The sequence below is a fragment of the Mercurialis annua genome, linkage group LG8 (assembly GCF_937616625.2).
Source record: "Mercurialis annua linkage group LG8, ddMerAnnu1.2, whole genome shotgun sequence".
Classification (NCBI taxonomy): Eukaryota; Viridiplantae; Streptophyta; class Magnoliopsida; order Malpighiales; family Euphorbiaceae; genus Mercurialis; species Mercurialis annua.
In genome coordinates, this window is record NC_065577.1 from 29,388,350 (window position 1) to 29,405,535 (window position 17,186).

Sequence of the window (17,186 nt, forward strand, 5' to 3'; positions counted from 1 at the left end):
TTCAGCGCTCGCACCGTCCAAGGATTCCCCAATCCTTGGAGGTTCCAACTAAAAAGTTTCATTGCGTCCGGCGAGACTGTTCGCCAGTCTCCGCCGATATCTCAAATTGTTCAAACCGATCCGACAACCCATCTCTAACTTTCTTCGAGAAAAGGTCAATTGAATCATCTCCTGCCATCATACTACGGTCTCTTTTGGTAGCTGTAATCTGCTTTGTACCGTGCTGCTCTGTAGAGGTAGCAACCCTACTCTTTTTATTCCGGGACCAAGTCCCCTCTCTTACACCCTTTCGAATGGTTTTGCACTGCCCATTACTTCCCTCTTTTTACCTTCACCTGGCTGAACTTGTTGAATGCAAACTTCCACAAGGCCATCCACATCTAATCGATCTGTAGCTCCAATAGCTGTTGTATTGTTTTCGCTAGTATCCCCATTAACCCGAGCAACAACCTGCTGTGGACCAGTGTTCTCTCTAGCATCACTAGCAGCCTCTAAGTTGTCATTAAGGTTAAGACTTCTTTTAGCAGCTCTTGATTTCTCAGCATTATCAGACTGAGAGCCCGATGTTGTTTGGCCATCCTGATCCTTGTATGTTGTCTTAGGGACATACCTGTTTCCCATCAAGCTCCTTTTCCGGGGAGTAGCGCGTAGACCTGGTCCATATGGCCAATCTGAGACCTCCGTCTCTTTTGGTTTCTCCTCACACTCCGCGACAAGATGATCCAGCATTCCACACCAATAGCAAAAATTCTGGACCCTTTCATATTTGAACGGAATCCAGCATTGTTCACCCAGCGGATTTATCACCTTCGTCCCTCTATAAATTGGCCTTGACACATCCAGATTGACCCTAACACGACCATATCTATTACACTCACCACTTTCACCATCCACCTCCACAATTCTCCCTATCTTTGATCCTATCTTAGTGATGGCAGCCATACCACGACAGTTCATCGGTAGGTTATATATTCTCACCCATACTAAGCAGTGTTTTAGGATCATATTGTTAGGTTGCATATTCCCGGACATTGGTTCAAGAAGAATCAACTGTTTGTCGAAGTTCCAAGGTCCCTCACGAAGGATCCTGTTCCTGTCCACTTTTGAATAAAATTCAAGAACAAAAAGCTCATCCCCTATATCTCTTATAGTAAATCCTTTTGCCAACCTCCAAGCGCTTGTTAATGCGTTTTTCATGTGAGCCAAATTATATGGCTTCTGCGTAAGTAACTTGCCAACCAAACATAACTCTGCCTTTGCATCTGCGTTATCATCAATAACATCTTCCAGGGTTATAGTTTCCTGTTCATCTTCAGTTAGGCGCAGCTGAGAACATGCTGCGATCAGACCTTCTTCCATTACAAAAACCAGAAAAACAACGTGATAAAAGCAGTAGGAAAGGAACGCACTATCTTTAGGCGTAATCAGACCGACGAAACGATAGGAAAAGCTTCAAAATTGAAGAAAAAAACCCTAACCCTAGCAGCTAGGGTAGAGAGATAGCTCCACAAAAGTAGGGAGAGTCCCCCCCTTCACACTTATAGAATAGTTATAGATAGATAGATATAGGTAAGTATACAAACTAAGCTTTAATTTTGTTGTTTTCTATGGCAAAATTGTTTTGATTTTAGCTTGGATTAGATTAGTTTTTTCTTAAATCAAATGAAAATGAAGATAGAAAAGGGAGGAGTGTTGCAGAAGATGATGGGTTAAATCCTTAACCCTTAAGCAAAATTTGTATTTAAAAAGTAACTCTTTAAAATTCTAATTACATAAATTATTTTTAATAAATTATTAATTTACTTATTATTTAATTTTTTATTTATATTTTTTATAAAATATATATTACTAATAAATTATTTAATATTTTATGATTCTCCATAAAATAAATTATTTTTAATTAACTATTTTAACAATTACTCGATATTTTATACTTCTGCTTTAAAATGGAGTTTGCCAAAATAGAAAGCCTTGTATAACGATTAAAACTCCACGCGCAGGAGAACGAACAGCACGTACCTTAGAAACTGCAAACAGAAAGAAAATCTATTGTAAGTTTCTCTATAATCTTTTTGATCTTCAAAATCAACTTTTAAATTCTCAGTTTTAATTTCATCATCTCTTTAAACTCAAAAATTCAACTGTTATAATTGACTCTGTTTTAGGAATCAAATTATCCACTGAAACTCTACTTTTTACCTCCCGATTCTGTTTCCATTTTTTCATCAATGCTTTCTGTTTGTTTCCCGAGAAAATTTAATAAATAACAAAACGAGGTGGATATATGAGTTCCCTTGTGTCACCTACTCAATGATCGATCAAGTCAAAACTGTTCTTTTGGTGTCCATTTACATTTTTTCTACTTACTCAAATGACAAATGATAAATTAGGGTTTTGATTCTTTTTAATTTTTTCTAATATGTCGACAATCTATGCTTAGGTTAATACAGCGATTACGCCTGAGGGGGACATATATGCGTTCAGCTTCTTTTTGTGGATCTTGATTTGATTCTAAAATTGTAATTTGAGAGATGAATCCGAAAGGTTTGATTTATAGCTTCGTGGCGAAGGGTACGATTGTATTAGCAGAGCACACGTCCTATTCGGGGAATTTTAGTACCATTGCTGTTCAGTGTTTACAGAAACTTCCCTCAAATAGCAGCAAGTATACATACTCATGTGATGGGCACACGTTTAACTTTCTTATTGACAGCGGATTTGGTATTCACTTGTTCTTGTTATTTGATTTTTTGTATAGCTCGTAGCTCGTAGGTCTAGTTTACTTTTCTAAGAAATCTGTAAGGTAATTTTTTTTTTTAATTCATACAGTTTTTCTTGTTGTTGCGGATGAATCAACCGGGAGAAGTGTGCCATTTGTGTTTCTTGAGCGAGTGAAAGATGATTTTAAACAGCGTTATGGTTCCAGTATTAATAACGAAGAACACCCACTTGCTGATGATGACGACGACGATGACTTGTTTGAGAACAGATTTAGCATTGCCTACAATCTTGATAGAGAGTTCGGGTGTGTATATAATTAGATATGCAAATTTTGGTGTTGGTTTATTTTTGAATTGGTTCTAATGTTCTGCTTCTTTATAGTCCAAGGCTTAATGAACACATGCAATACTGTATGAACCACCCTGAAGAAATGAGCAAGTTATCCAAGCTAAAAGCCCAAATAACAGAGGTCAAGGGAATCATGATGGACAACATTGAAAAGGTAGAGTGTATTTTAATGCTGATTTGGAATACAATTGAGATTTAACTTTTAAACATAGATTACGCATAGTTTGTAGCTATTTTGCTGCATTATGTCATGTCTTTTGCCTATGCTCTATTTCAATTGTATAGAGATGGAGTGGAAATTGCAAAATTTATATAGCTTATGCTTTTTCGTAAGTTCATCATTTTGATTGAATTGGCATCTTGGTTTCCAAACTAGAGATAAAATGTTCATCATAAGCGCCTTTCAAACAATAAACAAATTCATATATCAGGTTGTATGTGTAATACTTATAATCAGCTTAATTTAATGATGAACTGCACTTGTAAAATGTCCACCTTAGTTATTTAGGACATGGTTAGCAAGGTTGAATTAGGGATATTTTTAGAATATTTGAGCCTTGAGGTTCAAGATTGAATTTCAGATAAGATTAATGTGAAATCCCTGGAATAATAAGAAATCAAAGGAAAATAAGAAAACTTCTAAGAGCCACACTTAGAAGACCTAGGAGTCACACCAAGAGAATCGAGTCACACAATGTTTATAGCAAAAGATTGCTGAAAGAATAATATGTTTAATTATGAAACTGAAAATTTTAAACATAACAATAAACTAAGTATTTATACACATAACAATAAACATAACAACGTTGTCCCTGTAGAAAACTGAAATTTCCATAATAGTCCTTCATTAACAGATCAATTTATTCGCTAAAACATAATCTTAGGTTTGATGAACTTTCTAACTAAATTAACTAATTGAAAATTCTTAATTCCATAGATAAGATTTAAACTTCTAATATTATAACTTGTTATGCATTATTCCCTCTTTGTTGGAGAAAACTTGACCTTGACTTTTGAAGTGCCTAAGAAGCAAAAACATGAATGCTTTAGGGTGCCATTCTTATTATTTATTGATAGCAATTGGTATAGCTCAAACCTCCCATTGGACTCTTCCATGAACTCCTCTGGAAATAACAAAGTCAGTCTTTTCACCATTTACATACGACAACACAAATTCAACATTTGTAACATCTAATTCTAACTCTTTTATTCCTTTAGCTTTCTTTGTTCCATGATCATTCACACTAATTTTTTTACTTCAAATGTTCTTGTGATATTTCTTTAACTTGAATGTCATTGTGATTGATTTCTTGATGCAAATTCAAGATTACGTTTGACTATTCCTCATCTTGAGATGTAAATTCTTCAAACTTTTGCATATACTTAGTCATGGATATGTTGTCTTGTCTTAAGCATGGGCATGCTCTTGTATCTTATCAAGATAATTAAAAGGCATATATATGCTTTTCTCGCAATCTTGTTTTCACCTCTTTCCATGTTGTTCTTTGTGGAAGTCTAACCCTTTCTAATTCATATTCAACATTGTACCATCATAGTTTTGCTAATAAGATCAACTTCATTTTGGCAAATCAGACTCTTTGGTCATCCTCAAGTTACCAGAAAATACTGCAAAATTTTTCCTTCAAAGTTTGGAACAGCCTTAACTATCTTAAATATATCTCCAGCCATATCTCGCTCGGGATGTTGATTTTGAATAAATTGTTTAGACCTACGACCTGTAGTTGATGACAATTCTCTGCGGCTGGACGTTGAGGAATAGCTTGAACAGCCTGTTGTTCAGCTAGTTGAAGGTTTTGTGTCATTGTCACCAATTCTTGAACATTATTTCTAGCGCTTTTATTGTACTTGTCAGTCCAGTTCGTAGTTCAGGCAAAACAGCCCCATTATTTCATTGCATCTCATCAATTTGTCGCTGAAATCCTTCAACCTTTGAATTTAGTTCACCATTTGTCACCATTGTTACTGAAGCTGTGCTATTCTTCAGGGATCTTGAAGCTCTGGTAACAAAATTGATGGACAAATTTGGCAGGGCTGAAGTAGGTTGTTCTATGAATAATTTGAGGTTTTAAGACTGAATTTTAAATTAGATTAATGTGAAATCCTGATCTGAAATAGTGATAAATTAATGGAAAATAAAAAGAAATTATGAGATCACACTTAATAGGCCTAGGAGTCACATCTAGAGAATTCAGTCATACAATTCCTTAGTAAAAGATTGCTGAAACAATAGTTCATTTGATTATTACATTGAAATTTTGAAAAAAACAATAAAGTATTTAGACTTATTTCATAAAGTAGTGTTTGTTTAACATCTATTAAGCTGAGTTTAATTTATTCATTCAAGTCAAAAATCACTTGAAATATTAAGTCAAAAAATTAACATAAAATTTCTATTGAAAATTTAAATTTTCAATACTTTAATTTTTTTTATTAAAATAACTTTATAATATTAGTTTAATAATAAAATATCAATAACTATCTATAGTGTTTTTTACCTTCATATACTTTGTATATATTATTGACTATTTTACCCTATATATTTATATAGATATAATATTTTAATACAAATATTATTATAAATCATGAGTTAATGATTTCAATTTATATATATCTTAATTACAAAAATTTAACATCATTCAAATATGTTTAATGAAAACATCAATTTTTTTTAGTAACTAGAGTTATCAAACGGATTATTAAATTCAACGCCAACAAGTTTAAGTGATTATTATGTTCAACACTTACTATTAAGAACTTAATTTTCAGCACTTAATTCTAAATTTTATCAAATGCAACCTATGAAGCACCGACACTCCGTCGGAGTGCCGTATTTAGGGGGTCGACACGGGGACACGGGGACACGCGGGGGACACGGCGGGGATACGTACCCGATACGCCACGTGGCGTGTCCCCGTACCTTTGACTGGTCAAAGGGGAGGACACGCCGGGGACACTTCGGGGACACTTCTAGTGGCATTTTAGTTAATTTTAGATTTTTTTGTATGGATTTTCTTTTATAAAAAAATTAAATAAATAGGTCCAAACCCAAATACAATTAGATAATAACATAAACTAAACCCTATTTTTAATTTTAAAAAAATACAGCATCCCTCTATTTTAAAAAAGAAGCAGTAGGCTGTTTTAGAAGAAAAAAAAAAAACAAAACAGAAGCCCCTATTTTAAAAAAAAAACACATTAGCCCTTATTTTAAAAAAAATTCAGCAGCCCTATTTTAAAAAAATTACAGCAGTCGCTCTTAAAAGAAAGAACCCTAACTCACTTTTTTATGTTGGAATTGTTAGTTCAACTAACTTACGTATTACTTACGCATCTTATGACATAATATTTATTGTTTTTTCATCTTGAAACCTTATATACGAGTAAATATATATTTTTAAAAAAATAAAAAAATTGCCGTGTCCCCGCCGTACCCGTGTCCTATTTTTTTCTAAAATGCCGTTCCCCGTACCCGTACCCGTACCCGTGTCCGTACCCGTACCCGTATCGGTGCTTCATAGAATGCAACCTTAAACTAATCCTAATTCTAATAGGATTTTGAATCTCTAACTAGAAATATAAGACCAATGCTAATTAGGAACTTCTAGATCAAATAGGAATCCTAAATACATAATAATAAAAATAGAACAATTGGATTTTCGCTACAACAATGTTGTCCCTGTAGAAAACTAACATTACTAAAATACTCCTGCACTGACAAATCACAATTTTATGCGCTAAAACATAATATTAAGTTTGATGAACTTCCAATTAGATTAATTAATTGTAAACCCCTACCATGTATAAAATTTTGAACTTCTAATATTATAATTCTTGTCCTGCAGTGAACTATGAATCTTTTCAAATTGTGCTTGTTGATGTCATTGGACAATTTTTATGTTTGTACCTCACATGTTTGATGTTTCAATGTTTGTCGCAACACATTGTCTTATGTGCAAGTTTTGTTTGTGAATACAAATCATGTCGTTGGTCCTGACTGCTGCATATCATATATGCTTTTTGTCCTATGTCGTCCAGACTGCAGTTGTTGGTTCTTTGTTCTATGGAGTTGTTTTTCTCGTCTTTGAAAATTGAACATTGAAATTGTACATAGTTAATGTGCAGACTATTTATGCAATTCGGCTTCTGAATGTAGATTGGGTTTATGAGAGCTTAATGCTTGATTTGTGTTGTTTAAATTTATGGGTTATTTGTTAACAATATAAGTCATAGTTATAAAATTTTGAACCCCTTATTTGTTATAGAAATGTTAACAATATAATCCATAGTTATAGAAGTTGGTATGCTAACATTAATTCCAGTAGGAGATTAAACATATATTAATCATAGTCAACAAGGAAAACATGAAATTATTTAAATCTAGAAATTACATCTTTAATAATACAAGAATAGAATTAGTAAAAATTTCTAATTAAATAATTGATGAGATGCCGCGTTAACTATGTAGTGATGCCTACTACACTGTAGAGTCAAATAAATGGAGCAAATATGCTACGAATATGATTTTAATTATCGGTAAATGCAATTCACCTGTAGGTTGTACATATTTTAAGTTATGCACGTTGAAGTTGCTCAATAGAATTATATGTATTAGAGGAACTTTTCATTTGTTACGTGTATTCCTTCCTACTTGCTCGTTTTTCACTTGCATAGACTGAGCGGGCATGAAGAATTATTTTGCTCTAGCATGATGTTTTGTATTGTAGTCATGCCAAATTCAATGAGTTTAAGAAGATGTGATTGTTTGATTCCCGAATTGAATTGCAAAAGGTGAGAGTTTGTTTGTTCGAGTATATACTTTGTAAAAATTGGTAAAATGATAGTCTCTTTCCGTACCTAATTCATTCCCTCAAGTCAAGTGGTTAAATTTGAGGATAGAGTAATGCAATTGTTAGGAAAATGATGGCCCAGAGACGAAACTTGTAGGGAAAGTAAGGTGGTTGATAAGAGGATATAACAAGCTAGGTAGTAATATTAATGAAGGGCACTGGGGCACGTAATCCTCTATAGAGGGGCTATCAAGACAATGGTCATCATTTGACCGTTTATATGGACTCAAATAAATCCTTTTGATGGTAGTCCAATTTTTAACAAAAACATCCTTAAGGGATTCTTGATGTATTTTAGGAGTTCTCAGGTATGATTAGTAAGCTATTCTGTATGAAAAAGAAATATAAATGACACATGAAGCAACTTTTCTCAAAATATAAGAAATGGAAATGTGGGCAAAATGTGAATTATATAAAATAGGAATGTACTAATAAAAATTAGAATTAAAAATTTTTCCATATCAAATATTTATTTGTAAAATTTATATTTTCATGTAAATTACTACATACATATGACAATTAATGCAATTAGTTATTTGAAAAATAATCAATAATAAGCAATAAGCTGTCCGGGTTACTCTTTAGGGCATTTTCTTTTTATAAAAGATGAGTTTCCTTTAGGAAATGGTTGTCTATTTTTTTCTTTTTATTGAAAAGATCCCGAAATGTTTAGTTTGAGTTTTGTAGAGTTCCGCATGCGGAAATGTTTTTGGAAATGAAGAAGGGCAACATTTTCCAGGTTTCCATATACCATAGTAAGGAAGGAGCTTTTATAATTATTATTTGCAATAAGATGAAACAAGAGTGTCGTTATCGAGGACTGATTCTTAATTATAAGAACCTATGAAGTTTGGTTTTGAATATTCTAAATGAGAGAACTTTAGAGAATGAAATGTGAAGTAGGGGACTGGGTCTTGGCATGTAAGACTATCTGGGCAGAACTTTTGACAAAGGTTATAATAAAACGTCCATAGAAGTGGAATGGGGAGCGTTGTGCATGTTTAGAAGTACTTATATTGCAATTGAATTGCTGTAGGTTAAAAAAGTTCTGATCTGAATTTCTATGAATAGGTAATTCATAGAATAGGATTCTGTGAATAATTTCATTGTTTCTTAACTCTTATCTTTTATTGTTGGCTTCAACAGGGTTATAAGAAAACAAATTTATCCTTCAATTATCTAAAGAACAAAAGGTCAACGCGCTCCCTAAACTTGTGAGATAAGGTCATCTAACCCAATTTATACTTTTTTTGAGCAACCAACCCTAAAACTCTTCATTTTTGGGTCAAATAACCCGATAATTTATATTTTTATTTTAAAAAATAGATTTAGGATAATTATATCGCAGTAATTAGGGAAGTATCTAATTATTTTTTTGCATCCCTCACCTCCGATTTGTATTTTACGCGTTTTAAAAATATAACCATGGGGCTATTTGACCCAAAAATAAAGAGTTTTAGGGTTGGTTGCTCAAAAAAAGTATAAATTGGGTTAGATGACCCTGTGTTACAAGTTCAGGGGGCGCGTTGACCCTTTGTTCATTATCTAAATACAATTTTTGTTAAGAAGTGGAAAAACTTTCAAGATATCTCCATTTCATTTTTGACAGAACTTATATTATTGCTGCTAGAATGTTCTGACAAAATTCATCAAAATAGTTCTTTTGACATGATTCATAAATCCGAAGTTACATGAGATGAGCTTCAGTTAATTTTTTTGCTAATTTTGTTTTTCATCACTGGGTTCATATATCTCGTACTCATAGAATGATTGTTTTCCAAATTATGCAGAATTATTATTTTCTTTCGTAGCATCCATGTAAAACAACATAATTTTTCAATTGCAGGTTTTGGATCGTGGTGAGAGGATTGAACTTCTTGTAGATAAAACAGAGAATCTGCAGTTCCAGGTACATATTGTTTACTTATTTTATAAGGTCTAAAAGGCCCGAGGGGAGTTTGTATAACTGTGTGTTGTGGGCATCTATTTTGATTCAGGCTGACAGCTTTCAGAGGCAAGGAAGACAACTGAGACGTAAGATGTGGCTGCAGAATCTCCAAATGAAATTGATGATAGCAGCAGCAGTCCTTATCGTCATTCTCATACTCTGGCTTCTTGTTTGTCGAGGATTCAAATGTTAGTGAGTAAAATTTGGTGGTATACACTTGTTTATTTTTCCTTTTTAGTATTTTGTTGTACACAACAAAGGCACGTTCTGCGTTCTATACTGTAACTGCGCCTTTATATACTATCAGAGAGTGGTGTTTATATTAGTATCTTTTCTTAATGCTCGTTTATGCTTTTAGACTTACTATCTGTGTTTTACCTTTCTTTCACCCAAAACTATTTTATTATCCTACATATATTTATACTTTAAATTTTAATTCGATGCAATTTGATTCTTAAAATTTGGCTTTCATCCCAGGCTTTCAATCCTCTGTATGGGATTTGCTGTTTGAGTTTATGTGATTCTAGCAACTTTGTCGTAGAGGCTGTGTTAGATCAAAGGAAAGATGATAGGTTTATGTGATATACTGCAAGTTTCTTGATGATTCTCAAGCTAGTTACACCTCGGAAAGAAACTCGTTATCGAGTACCCCATTGACAAACTTAGGGTTATCTTGTCGGTCAAAACGTGATTGTTCTGTTCTTTAGTAATTTTTAATTGATTCAGATGGGAAACCAAGATTGCTTAAATAGATTTGAATGTTCGAAGAGTAGTTTGATGAGGCAAGAGATGAGAATGATAGTGAGAACCTTGTAGCATCACTTGTCAAAAGAATAGATTAAGAACGGTTGAGAAACAAGATGATGGATTCCTATTAGTGAGACATTAATAAAAGAGCAAATTATTCTAAAACCCGCTACATATATCATAATTCGCAGTTCGGTATCCTTTGTTTAAAATCAAACGATTTGGTACTTTAATTTTAATTTTGCAAACACTTGCAACCTTCTGTGAAATATATGTACTAAATTGTTAATGGGATTAAATGTAAGGTATTAAGTCGTTTGAAAATGAGGTACCAAATTATTAACATAATTGAAAGTGAGGTACCAAATAGTTTGAAAGTAAATATCAAATTATTAACGGAATTAACAAAAGTTCTTAATTGTTGACAGAATTGAAAATGAGGTACCAAATCGTTTAATTTTCAAACAAGAGGTATCAAATTATGAATTATAACAAACATGAAGGGTCTTAAAGTCATTTGCTCTTAATTAAATATTGTTGTAAACGTTTTCCGCGTGTGCGTAGAAACAGGCGCACGAGCTATGTAATAATGGTTGAGCCTAATGGTAATAGGCGTTCTAAAATATGTGAATGTCTACTGTTCAACCCGAGTAGAATGACAATAAAAAATAGGCAAAATTCATCCTAAGACTCCTCTACTTTACCATTTTTATTCAGTAAGCCTCTATCCCAAAGTTGCTCACTATCGAGTCCTTTTCCTTTCATAAATCGCATGTTGAGGCCCTTACGAGGACGAAAAATTTGCGTGCGTTTCACTCATCGTTACAGAGCGTGACCATGGAACTTTGAAGGCCAACTTGGACTCAGCGTTAACTTATTTGTCCACGTATGTGTCCACTGTGTTACATGTGGCGGGTTACTCAGCTATTGTAATACGATGTCGTTCCATTTAATGAAGCAAACAACGTCACTTTGTACAACAGATCCATTTCTTTTTCAAGAAACGTTGTCGCTTTGTACAATAACAAAGTGAAAAAAGACTTGGTCGATTTTCAGCGATCTAAAAAACGTAGAACCTTAATTTGCTAATTGTCCGTTGCAACTCACAATGTTCCCTTCTTGGAAAATGATTGCCGTTGTTTGAAAGAAGCCCTAGAAAGTTATACCATCAAATTGTGGAACCCTAATTTCCTAATTATTTCACACAAACACCAAAATTTTCCTAAATTTGAAAACATGACCTAGAAAAAACCCTAGAAAGTTATATGCCGCCGGTTTGCAAAAACTCAGACAAAATTCACGCCTTTGGTTGTTCGGTGAAGAAAGACAAAGGTCGTGCACCATATTTGTGGAGGTTAGTAACTATGGTCCCTTCTTTGATTTTATATCGTTCATTAACTGTGGTCCCCTTCACTGTTTACTAATTCTTTTGGGTAGTGGGAATAGATTATGTGGTCCCCAATATATTTTTGTTCTTATTTAGGGTTTTTAAATGAAACTTTTGGAATTTAGAGTTTTTAAATTTATTACAATGAAGTTGGCAGAATATTGTGTATATTTTATGACTTTAGAGTGTGTGAAATGAAAATGTGGTCCCCAATTCTGAGAATTTCACTAATTAGTGTTTGTTAATGCCATTTTTGGAAGTTAGGGTTTGTAATTAAAAAGTTCTGCAATTAGGGCTCTGAAAGTTCTAAAGATTTGTTTTCTATACTTTATTTGGACTTATGTAGGATTACTAACAATGTTATTATAGTGTTTAATATTTGTCACGGTTTTGTGGGGTTGTTCGGTGTAATAGTTATTGGTTTTGCTGCCCTATATTGTATTGAATGGTGTGTATTTGTTTGTAGCTCTAATTATTTTTTATATTGCATGCAGAAAAATGAGGTATGTTATCAAAGTGTTGTACCACGGGGGTATTTTTACAGCACGACAAAAATACATACGTGGTACACACCATGGTAGAAGAATACTGTGATTTGGATATATTGTCATACAATGTCATTATGTCTTATGTGGAAAGGTTGGGGTATGCACAAATTAGTGGACTATATTACAGACTGACCTCATGGGATCATGTCCTGATATTTGATGATAAAGGACTCTTTGACATGATTAGGAAGCCAATGAGTGGATCACTGCTATACTTCTATCTGGAGCACATTGTCAAAGGCAAGCAGGACCCTCAAAAGCAATTACAATTCTATGAGCAGTTTGAGGGTGATAGTTAGTTTGAAGCTCATGAGGAGATCGAGGTTCATGACCATGCTGAGGAACAAACTCTTGAGGTAGATCAGGAGGTTCCTATGCAGGAATAAGTACCTGAAGAGGTTCCTGTACAAGAACAAATTCAGGAAGAGGTTGCTGAAGCTAGTCGGGTAGAGGTTGATAGGAGGGATCACACATTTGACAATGTATGTGTCAATGTCAGTATACTGACTGACGATGAGGAAAATGACGAGCTACATAATGCTAGAAAAAATGTAAGGAAATGTAAGAGGAGATCGTTTATACCTATTGGTGGAGATGATGGGGCAGATGGTGGAGGAGATGATGGGGCAGATGGTGGAGGAGATGATGATGGGAATGATGGAGGGGATGATTGTAATATCCCGTATTTTTTTAAAATTTTTCCGATGAATTTCCGGTTATAATTTGGAGTCGCTTACGAATTCATGATTCAATTCGTGGTTTGAATAAATTATTCGGTTTGGCTCATGAATTAGTTGAATTAACTTGGTTCGGCTCGTGTGGACCATGTAAACCACGATGAATAACCCATGCATTGTTTGAATTATGCAATTTATGAAGGCCCGTGAAATTTATGTTAGCCCAACGTAAACCCATGCTTTGTGTGCAATTAGAACATTGCGAGACACTGTTAATTGTTGCGAGACTGAGCTGCGTTGATTCTTTATCATATATACGTTTTCTTTCAACCCTAATTTATTTTCCTCACCGTCACTAACCCTAGCCGTCATTACACTCTTAACACTTCCAATCCATTCCTCTCATTAACTTTGAAATCTGTAAGTTCTCACTTCTCAGTTCTTGAGTTATTCAATATCGTTACGTCTCGTTTTCTAACTCGTTCTCTTTTGTTTTAGTATCATTTTGAGTTTTGCTTCGTCATGTCTTGAGTTTGCATCGTCCATGATAATCTTAAGGCGTTAAATCCCAGTTCCTTACTTAAACATCTATCCGTTTAATCGCCTTTATGGTTCACCGTTTTTACTACATGTTGGCTGTGAATTATTTGCTATTGCTACCGTTTTATTCTTTATGATCTGATGTCATTCATATGTTCCTAGGGTATTAATCTGAGGTGTGATTGTTTTTAACTGTTAGATCTTTTCCTTACTTGATCTCTTTGTTTCATTTTGCTAAGCTGTTCGGTTCAGGTGCGTCGTTTGAGATTAATATAATTGTAACTATTATTGTGATGATTTCTTGTTGTTTGTCATGATTGTTAAATAATGATAATCTGAGATTGTCTTTCTGTTGAAATCAAAAGATTGAGCCATGGACCTCGTCGTTGAGCTTCTGTTCACTTTTGGTTTTAAGGCATTATGAACATTGTGTTGTGGCTTTTCATATCCTCTGTTTCATTTAATTTCTCGTAATGAATGGGTTTTTGGAAATGGTTATTGGAAGCCATTAATATGTTCAAATTGGTTTTGTTTATGGCGGCAAGTAGCCATTTTTGAATTTTAATGGCCATTAGTTCTTCATGGATTTCTTGGGTTTGTAATGTATAATCAAAAGTTTGATTTGATTTTAATACCGATTTGAAACCGAACTTCAACTACCGTTTTGATTTCTAAATTACTTATTATTAACGTTATCTTAAAACTGAAAATAATGTTTGTTGGATTATAATTTTATTTGTCTTAATAATTATAATCTGAATGATAATTGGGTTATAAACTTTTAATCGAATAACTGTTTGGGTAATTATCGCTTTGAAAATTTTGTCCCGATGTGCCAATTTGACTAAATTATAAATTCAGCTTTTAAATGTTTTTCTTAACTTATTTTAGTTAAGTAATTGGTTGTAACTTGGGTTACTAGTATTTAAAGCTATTGAGTTCCGTTTTAAATTTTGATTATTATTTTATTAAAGTTGTTTTTATAATTATAAACTGTGATTTATAATTTTAATAAATATGTGGGTCGGGATAGATTTGAGTTGCCCGACATGTAAGGTTAGTTTGGTAGTTATCGGAAATTCGACTAACCCATTATTTGAAATTTGAATTAATTTATTATTTAATATTCATTTAAATAATATTTATCTAAATGAATTTTAAAGCGAGAACTCAATAGACTTGATTTGTTTATAGCATTATAATTTGGTTGAGTATTGTATTTCCTCTGATTGGCTTTACCTTGATTTATTGCTTGTGCTAGTCCTATGTGGTGTCTAGTACTCTCTGGAGTTAGGGTCCATTTTTAATTATTATTTATATTTATTAGACTCGTCGACTGTTTGTACTTCTGAGGCGAACTGTAACTAGATTGCTTGCCAGGTTATAACGGGGATGGCAAGCTGTGAGTTTATATTTACTATTTACCGCTTTATTAAGTAAATTGTTATTTTGTTATATATATACTGTATACGTATATTTCGAATTGTTTTATCATTATTGCTCTTAGTTGGAACATGCTACCTAATGAGTATCATTAGGACTGTGTGCGCACCGGTATTGATCTGGGTAAGGCATATTGTGAATTGGGATAACTCGATGGAAGCCTAGCTCTCGGGACCCGTTAGCGTAACTCAATGTAGCTCAGCTCTCGGGACTCTGGTTATTGATTAAGTGCGGTCGGTGGTAACTCGATGCAGCTCAGCTTTTGGGACCAGACCTTTTGGAGTAAAGTATACAAATTACAATAATTGTGGTTTAGGGTTCCAACTATTAATCGTAATGCTTATATAATTTTTTTAACCGTTTTAAAGGGTTTTCCACTTAAAAAATGTAAATAGTGGTATGAACTCATCTCAATATATCTGATCTCGTTGTTTTCCCCATTTTCCAAGTTTATGATTTTGAGCGAGTCAGCTGATCTCCGATTCTTTATTTTTCTCGGAGGTTTTTCTTTATTTTTAATAAAGTTGTTAAGCTGATTTTATTTTTAGATTGCAGTAGTAACTAGAAGTCTTTATTATTCTAGTTTATTGTTGTAATACCCCGTTTTTTTTTCTTTTCTTTTTGTTGTAAATTCCGCCATTGGGTTGATTGTCTTTCTGCTTCAGTTGTCCTGTTTGACTTATTGAATAAACTAAAAATTTTCGTCATCACTTTTGGGACTTATAGATTTAGCATTTGCTGTTGGATACGTAAAATAATAATAATAATAATAATAATAATAACAATAATAATTATTTTATAATAATAATAATAAAATAAATAAGGATAATAATAAAATTGGGGTAAGGTTGGAATTTTATCTTTTTATAAAAACCCTAGGATACCAATAGGTTATAAATACTCAAACCTTAGCCTCTTAAAAGAAAACATATATATTGAAACGGGAAGAACAAAAATAAGGCAGCCGCATTATTGTTTTTTTTTCTACCGTGAATCTTCAGATTCTTAATTTTCTAAGGTATTACTCTAACACTTGATTGTCCATCTTTATTAATGATGATGTAATTTAAATTATTTAGAATATAAATTGTCTCTTATATATGCAGTACTAGAAAAATTGTATGGATTTTAAATTTGGTAGTTTATGAATAAAGGAACCAATCTTACTGTGTTAATTTCTCACATAAGAAAACAACTTTCAATTTACTTTTTCTTTCACGTTTTACGATGCCACTAAACTCTTATGGTGGGCATTATATTACATGAAAATTTAGTCCATAGGAATTGTATGGCTTTTAAGCTCTTACTAATATACGTAGGTTGCTTTCATATTTTTATTGATAAAACTTTAATACTTAAACTTTAAAATATGGCAGTTTAGTCCCTAGGAATATAGTTATATTAATTACGAATTGGATTGTTTAAGCGTTGTTGGCATTATTTAAGATCTGAATATAATTGGTATATTATTGATTTAATCGAATTTGAGATTTGAAATGTTATTCATTTTGGTTTATGATTGGCATAGAATTTATTTTGGCAGTATTGATTCATTGTTTAAATGTGATGTTATGGCCATTTGGATTAATTAGTATTATTGGTTAGTTTATTAGCCTAAGATTATAATTTGATTTTATTTTTGATAAATTTAATTGAAAAATGATATTTGTTTTACAATCTTTTAATCGGATAATTACTTGGGTAATTATTGTTTTTTTTATGATGGCATGGTGTGTTAAAGTGGCTAAATTACAATTTAGACCCCTAAACGTTTTAAAACTTATTTAACTTAAGTATTGATTAGTAACTTATTATTTTGATTTAATTATAAACAAATAAAGCAATTAAATTGATTTTGGATATCAATTTGGCTAAAGCACAATTTAGTCCTAATTGGTAAAAGCACAGTTTAGCCCCTAATTGGTTAAAGTACAATTTAGTCCCTAAACTTTTATTAAC

General features: G+C 32.9%; 2 protein-coding genes across 2 annotated transcripts; one reads left to right on the forward strand and one right to left on the reverse strand.

The window, feature by feature from the left end:
• Window positions 1-279: 279 nt before the first annotated feature.
• LOC126661845 (uncharacterized) lies at window positions 280-1,359 on the reverse strand. The gene has a single exon (XM_050355724.1). The coding sequence runs from the start codon at window positions 1,357-1,359 to the stop codon at window positions 280-282; it is 1,080 nt and encodes a 359-aa protein (XP_050211681.1).
• Window positions 1,360-1,944: 585 nt separating this feature from the next.
• LOC126661116 (vesicle-associated membrane protein 727) lies at window positions 1,945-10,224 on the forward strand. Its single transcript, XM_050354905.2, has 6 exons — window positions 1,945-2,051; window positions 2,441-2,721; window positions 2,830-3,025; window positions 3,103-3,223; window positions 9,784-9,846; window positions 9,935-10,224. Exons 2-6 carry the CDS (start codon window positions 2,532-2,534, stop codon window positions 10,076-10,078), a joined length of 714 nt encoding a protein of 237 aa, XP_050210862.1. The 5' UTR covers window positions 1,945-2,051; window positions 2,441-2,531; the 3' UTR covers window positions 10,079-10,224.
• Window positions 10,225-17,186: the final 6,962 nt, after the last annotated feature.

Bases quoted from the DNA above. Each gene is read 5' to 3' on its own strand.
- LOC126661116 (XM_050354905.2), top strand. From the start codon at position 2,532: ATGAATCCGAAAGGTTTGATTTATAGCTTCGTGGCGAAGGGTACGATT. The intron at 2,722-2,829 runs GTATTCACTTGT...TAATTCATACAG, and splicing joins TCTTATTGACAGCGGATTTG to TTTTTCTTGTTGTTGCGGAT. The intron at 3,224-9,783 runs GTAGAGTGTATT...TTTCAATTGCAG, and splicing joins TGATGGACAACATTGAAAAG to GTTTTGGATCGTGGTGAGAG.
- LOC126661845 (XM_050355724.1), bottom strand. From the start codon at position 1,359: ATGGAAGAAGGTCTGATCGCAGCATGTTCTCAGCTGCGCCTAACTGAA.